The sequence below is a fragment of the Mus pahari genome, chromosome 17 (assembly GCF_900095145.1).
Source record: "Mus pahari chromosome 17, PAHARI_EIJ_v1.1, whole genome shotgun sequence".
NCBI lineage: Eukaryota > Metazoa > Chordata > Mammalia > Rodentia > Muridae > Mus > Mus pahari.
The window spans coordinates 5,798,932-5,806,128 of record NC_034606.1 but is presented as its reverse complement, the minus strand read 5'-3'; the positions used below and the strand labels follow the sequence as shown (position 1 = coordinate 5,806,128).

Below are 7,197 nucleotides of genomic sequence, written 5' to 3'. Positions count from 1 at the left end.
GAAGGATGCTGGGATGAGCGAAGGAGATGAACAAGCATCAATAGCACCAATGTCCTGGCAATCCGTACCCTGGAAGGAGAAGGGAAAGCCCTCCAGTCAAGGAAGGAAGTGATCCTCCACTGGGGAGCACTTTAGGGAGGCAGGTGTCCCTGTGGAACTGTGTTCTGTCCCCTGTTGCTCTTATTCCTAGGAACCCAAGTTCCAGAAGACTGAGCAGCGGCCCCCACACCCAGCTTATAAAAATATTCAAGTATTTTTCTAGGGTGTTGTGTTATAACGGGTTTCCTAGGAATGCCTTCACAGAGTCCCACAGCCCTGGTAATTTAACAGACATTGATTTTCTCAAAACAGAGCCTGAAAGTCTGAGGCTAAAAGATCAGCAGGAAGTTTATTTCTGAGTGTTTTCTCCTCGGTTTGTCTGTGGACTTCGTCCTCTGTCATCTCACAGGGACTTTCCTCTCTGTGTATCTGTGTGTCCCAGCCACTCCTTTGCAGAAGTATGAAGGTTATGTTAGATTAGGGCCACCTCATTTTGTCTTAGTTTCCCCCTTAAATACCCATCTTCAAATACAATCGTGTTCTGTACTAACAGACTTAGGACTTCAGAGTATGAGTTCAAAGGGTCTATAGTTCAGTCTGTAGTACATATCACTCAAAATGGAATTGTTGAGTGTATATATTTCCTATTTTAACAAATTAGCCAAATTGCCACCAAAGAACCATAGAATATGCAACCACAGAGATGTCACTTGGGCATAAGGATTATTTAAAACTAGCAGTACTTTAGAAAATGTTCCAAGAGTAAGCTCTGATTCTTTTTCCTCCTGAGAGAAGGAGATAAAGCCCAGGGAAAATATCTTCTCTAAGCTGATGCAGGAAACGTTCTTATCACCAGTGGCAGGAACTGTAGAGTGCTGTATGAACAATCTCACTATAGACACTTCAACAAGAAACTGGGGGGGGGGAGGGTAGTAATGACGAAGAGGTTAGCAGGGGTGGAAAAGGAATCTGAGAGAGTTGGGGGCATAAATAAGATCAAAATGCAGTCTTTATTTTTTAAAAAGCTTTAATGTACTAGAAATTGGCAATAAAGTAGACATGGCCCTTGCCCTTGAGGAGATAATATTTTAGTAGAACAACAAAAACAATAAATAGACAGACAGACAGACAGACAGACAGACAGAAAGACAGATGCAATAATTTCCAATTTCTGGCACATCGAAACTTTTTAATAAATATAGTACATGAAAATGAATAACTGCATACTTTTAGCTACTGGATCATACTTACAACTTACCTCCTCAGAAAAATTCCCCAAGATTAGCTACTTCCCAGACTTGTGGAAACTATGAGGGACAATCTGTATTTGAAAGGCCCTTATAAGAACAAGAAAACCAGATATTTGGAGAGGGGTTGCACAGTCATGCATCTCAGGCAGGCGACAAAGGCGGAGTTACTATATGTAAGTCACACTGATCTGCAGGCACCAGTTCTAGATATGCAGACATCAGCTCCAGCAAACTTGGTATCAAGGGGCCAGGGACAAAGACCTTCCAGTTCTTCAAAAGAAAATGAATTAGGTTTGCTGATGAATTGCAACCTATAAGAGTAGATTAAATAAATCAAATGTATATTTCTTGGTCACAGATGGGCTATGTCTAAGTATGTACAGTTCTAGGCTCAGGGAGGTTGCATAGAAGCAGGAACCCCAGCCTCTTCCAACTTGTTGCTCAGTTTGGCATAGCTTCAAATAGCTTGGTCGCTCCACTGCCAAGGCCACGTGACAGCCCAATGGACCAGTATGGCTGCGGCTTTTCCCTCCACATTCTAAGCAGCAGGAGGAAAAGGGGACTCACAAGCGCAGTGTTCATTATAAATCAATGTATGGTTGGCAGAGAAGGGAAGAGTGTATATGGAGTTCCCAGTGAGGGGTGCCTGCAGGATCTATGTACATAAAATTCCAATGTTTGTACAGCATGACAGCTGAATAAACCATGCCTTTGATCTGACTTCAGCAAAACAGGGTCCTTGGAGACCCTGCTTAGAGGAACAGATATGGAGGAGAGGTCTTTCTGTGACACTGGGGAGTAGCCACAAATGGAGGTTAGTAGGTCAAATAGGTCTGAGTGCACTGGGGACATGGGCAGTTAGAGGAACATGTTATGAACGCGGGGCATTGGCTGCAACCTAAGTAGCCCTCAATTCCTACTCTTTAGGCACAGACACTTATTATAAGGACGGTTTATGTCTTCCCTCAATTATGAACTTCTTTCCTGACCTCAACCCAGAGAGCCTTCTCATACAAGGCCAGGCTTACCCTGTCCAGAAGGCTAAGTGAGCCCAGGCTGGCCCCAGCTCTCTAATCGCATCCCTTTCCAATCATCCCCTGTCCTCCTAAGCTTGAGGTTGGCTCAGTTTCGGGATACGAGACAGTTCTCCCTCTAGATAGCTGTTTCAACTATGCTGGACATTCTGAGTCAGGTACGGGAATAGTGAGGAAGCACTGATCATTGGTTGACATTCCTATCTGGCATCCCAGGTCGCCAATTCCTGGCTAGAAAGCTATAACTCCATCTGTAGGTGTAAGTTAGAGCTAATTGCAGCCCCCATATCTAGTTCACCTAATTCATGAGGCTGTTTGACTTACATAAAACGCCTTTATTTAAAAAAAATTCTAACCAGCTGCGCATACAGATTTAAGGTTCCAGTAAAGAGCCTCTGTAACCATCCACATATGTTTGAAATTAATGACTTTATTGACACAAACTTCGGAATGGAAAGTGTTATCCCACTAGGATAGTAAGAGTCAGCTCCTGCTTTAAACACACGTTTAAAAATTGCCCAGATGGAAATTTCAATGGTGTGCCAGATCACAGGCCCTCCCTCCGTTCCTTCTCCTCGCAGAGTGAAAACGGGTTTCTGTATTTGCCGAGACAACTTTTCCAGATGCTAAATTCCAATGAGCTGAGACAAACACAGAGTTGGGAAGAGAAGCCAGCCTTAGCCCATGGCTGATAGCATCAACTGAGGAAGCAGCGTGTCAAAACACAGCGTACATGCCCTGGAGAGCAAGCCCTTGAGCTTGCAGGATTGAACCCATGGCCAACCCTGTGGAAGGACTCCTGCCCAGCAATGCCATGGAGGACACAGGAGTCACGGGGCTTGCTTTTGTTTTATTAGTTAAATTGTCAGAACATGAAGTTCCCTAAAAGCCCTTTGACAAGGAGTCAAGATGAGAGAGGTTGGGGAAAACTGGTGTACACGGCAAAAGAGAAGACATACATCTGTGACTGACAGAAAGCTACCTATACCTAAATGTGAGATTCCACTGCAATAATTGGTCTTGTGCCACAGGGTCCATGTCAGTCTCCTGAGTCTCAAGCCTCCCCACAGAGTCAGAAGTCCAGTTGTGACTGCCAGGCTCCAAATCCCTCTGCGACTGTTACTGTAGCTGGCACAAGGTTGGCAGTGAATTGTAACACTAATAAACATATAGTCTATAGTTCTATCTGTGTTGGAGAAGTAAGTCAGGGACAGCAGTGAGCATCTGCATCTTAATCCGCTTAGGTGACTTCTCTTGAACTGTCACATAAGCGTGTCACCAGGCTGCTATTGCTGCTAGATGTGAGTTTGTTGGTACAGTTTGATATGACTTGGACTATACCTTAGTAAGCCCAAGCATGTGAACAGTCCTTTCAAATGCGTGCTGTGTCATACTCTGCAGGAAGGTGTGTTTAGGAATGCTGGGGAAGGGTTCCTATCAAAGCAATATTGTTTTTGCAATACAGTGAGTGCCTTGTGAGACTATGTCAGCAGGGATGTACATCAACCAGCCTCTAGCTTTCCAAACTAATTACTCTGCAGATACCAAAATAACATGGTCCTTGGGGCTGTGTACAGAAAGGCCAAAGGGGTATCACGTGTGCCACCATGTGTCACTTTCCAGCTGCAAACGACCTGACTGGAGGCACAAAGCCCACAAGAACAATAGGGAACTGGAAAGCTATGGGGGAAAGCAACATGAAGCTAGGTCCCAAAGGGTGCAAAGGCCACAGACATGTGACATTCTGGTTTGGAAGCCAATGCCTGGATGCCAGCCTGGGAGTCCTTTCCAGGTAGAGGAGGAGCAGGTGTGTGTGTGTGTGTGTGTGTGTGTGTGTGTGTCACAGACACCTCTCAAAGACACCGAGTAGGCCCCAGGGAGTCCACACGTGAACCGGGGACTGATTCAGCTCATTCTGAGTCTCTCTGGTTTTTGGAGTCTTGTATTTCTGGATTTAGAGTCGGCTGGGAGCCAGCTCTTAAGTGAAAACAGTAAACTTTGTGGTGGCCATATTTAAAAAGAAAGGAGGAAAGAAGGTGCTTGTCCACAACCACACACTGAGAAAGCTCTGCCCTAGTGTGCACTCCTTGACAGGGATTCCGTTACTCCAGCCTTTCCATGCCACTCACCATGGCTACAGCAGACCATGCTACGGAAGCTGCAGAGGGGAAAAAGACAAACCACATTTTGGCAATCTGTGAACATATTTCAGGACTTTTCGATGTATTTTCTATATGTGATTAAACAGGAAACCAAGATGGTCGTCACAGCGTGGGTGGCCGTGTGTCACTCAGAGGCATCCACGTTCATTGAGTGGCACCTACTTCTTCAGGATTCTTTGACTAGACTCCACCAAGAAGTTCATCTGCTTCCACACCCAGGCACTGCTAATTGATGCAGTTCTTGGTGACCCTTTTACTTCTGTCCATCTGCCGAATATTCTCTGTAACATTAATAGCCACTTCTCTTGCAGACATCCGCTTAGCGTCCCTCTTAGCCTGTTAAAAAGTTAAAAACACTAAATAAGATCCTGGAAGATAGCCAAAGCTCATCCAATCTGCATTAAGTTCTTGATACGATTATAAACACACGGACGGGCAGGGAAATGACCTTAATTAAAAGTTTTAATGCTCCATGAAGGCATCAAGATTGCACATCACACGTTATAGCGGCAACATGTGATGTCCTGATACAGACGGACATGGTTATTCTCAGATGTTTCTCTGTTGACTCTCTAAAATTAAGCTAACACAGGTCCTGGTAGAAGATGTGCTCATAAAACAAGGGTGAATGAACACATTAACTGAGATTAAAGGGTAGTGAGAATGTTTTCACAGTGGCCTTAGCAGAGTGGTTAAAAGTTGTTTTTTTTTTTTTGTTTTGTTTTTTTTTTTTTATTTCAGACTTTGGTTCAAATACAGACTTTGTATCTCCATGGGGCAGACAGCTTCATCATTACAGAGTTTCCTCATCTGTGAAGAGGGGAGTAATATTACCTACCTCATAGGACTTTTGTAATCATTAAATAAGATAACACATGTAAAATGTTTGGTGCAGTGCCTGTTTTTTAGTTAAGAGAAACCTCAAAACGCTGAATTGTCTTCGTTTTAGGTGAAGACAGACCTGCGCTAAAAGCCCAGAATTAACTTCAAACACAAAAGCATTTCCTAAACTATAGGTTCTTCAGCAAACCCCAGACCCCTGTTTCTTTGTGAAAACAACTTTAAGGAGTGGAATGGATTCCTGCAAGTGGCAGTGAGCATGAAATGACCCTGCATGTCATGTGCACGGGTTTATGTCACTGATTCCCACTCCAGGGAGGATCCACTGGCCAGCTTGTAGCTGGGGAGATAGGAGACAGCCAGCAAAGATCTTCTAGCTGTCCTTGCAGGGGTGACTTCAGCTTCCGAGAGCCACCTTACCTAAGGTTGTGCCCTTCCAGAGGTTGTCCCACGTAGGAGGAAAGAGACCCCAACACCCAGTCTGACACAGGCCATGGTAGTCCAGGTCTGGCAAGTCCTGGCCCTGGCCCTGGCCCCTGCTCCCACCTCTCCCTTCGACCAGCGCTGAGCCCACGGGCACTTCCTGATGAACAACCCATATGATGTCAGGTTGCATCTACTCCCTGACACACACAGTCCAGACCCTGTGGGAACAGCTTAACAATCTGAGAATCTCCCCTTCACTGGGTGTGATTCCATGTGGTTTGTTACCTGCTTTCTCATACCGCCTGGGTCCCCAACACAAGCCAACCATGTCATCTGAAGCGCATACAAGAAATGGTGGGCTCTTGCTGAAGCAGCAGACAAAACAAGCCACTCTGTGTGTTCATGAGAATTGATATGTAAATTGCACACAAATGATATGTAAATTGCACGCAAATTACATGTAAATGATATGTAGATCGTGTGTAAATGGATGTAGGTCTCTAACATGCACATGAAACCTGTATGCTTGTGGCACTACTGGCTTCTCTGGATCCCTTCTCAGACGGCGCATGCGTCTCCCTGTGGGGCAGTGAACCGTGCGGCCAGACACAAGAACTGGTAAAGTAGTTGCAAAAGATCTGAACCCTGAACTCTTCACCGAGAATGGCAGGAGTTCACTAGCTCCCTACCAGATTCCTGTCCTGGAACACATGGCCATGGCACCCCACTAAGAGGACCATGACAACTGGTCACACAGCATGGAAACCCAGAATACCTAGATAGGCCCTGAGAGTTTAGCCAATGAGCTTCCCTTCCCAGGCATCCCTTCCTGAAAACGGTGGTTAATCTCTGGTTCACCCTAAGTAAATCATGTGTCCTTTCTGCCATAAATAAACAGTTTAGAAAAGCAAGGACTGTCTCTTTCATCAAAGATCACTGTGTTGTGTGTGTGTGTGTGGGGGGGGTGCCTTCGCCATACAGAGTGGTGCCTAAGTCTCTTGCACAAGACCTCTCTACTGTCCTGGCACTCACCCTGAGCTAAGCCAGATCTCCCGGGTGCCCGCCCCACCCCATCTCATCTCAGGCTCAACACTTGGCAGTTCCCGGTGGTGTCTGGGTCCCCAGGAGTTTGAGAACCGGAGCCTCCATCCCAGCCCATGCTGTTTCTCATCCAGAGGAACACGGGTTGGGACCCCTATCTTAGACTGTGTTTCATCTCTCCTAAATGACTTGTTGGCATCCCAGGAGCTTAGGACCCCAAAAGGGAGAGAAAGGAAGGTAGTCTAGTGCCCCCTCCACTTCACCTCCATAAGCAGCATCCTGGCACACCAGCCGCAAAGCAAAACACAGAACCTCATCTACCCATCGCTGAGCCCTGGCCGCTAACAAATCAGCGTCTGGTTTTGGTTCTGTTTTGTTTTTGCAGCATGTGTGTGTGTGTGTGCG

The 7,197-nt window shown here is 45.8% G+C and overlaps 1 protein-coding gene across 3 annotated transcripts in view; it reads right to left on the bottom strand.

Moving 5' to 3' along the window:
* Positions 1-1,055: 1,055 nt before the first annotated feature.
* The window catches only part of Baalc (BAALC binder of MAP3K1 and KLF4), a 74,377-nt gene continuing 68,235 nt past the window's right edge, over positions 1,056-7,197 (bottom strand). For 2 of the 3 annotated variants that reach the window (XM_021217111.2, XM_021217110.2), the window contains one exon: positions 1,107-4,821. In XM_021217111.2, coding sequence (XP_021072770.1) covers positions 4,817-4,821 — 5 coding nt within the window. In that variant the 3' untranslated portion in view covers positions 1,107-4,816. Of the gene's footprint in view, positions 4,822-7,197 lie in introns of all 3 variants that reach the window. The other variant, XM_021217109.2, reaches the window with a different exon arrangement.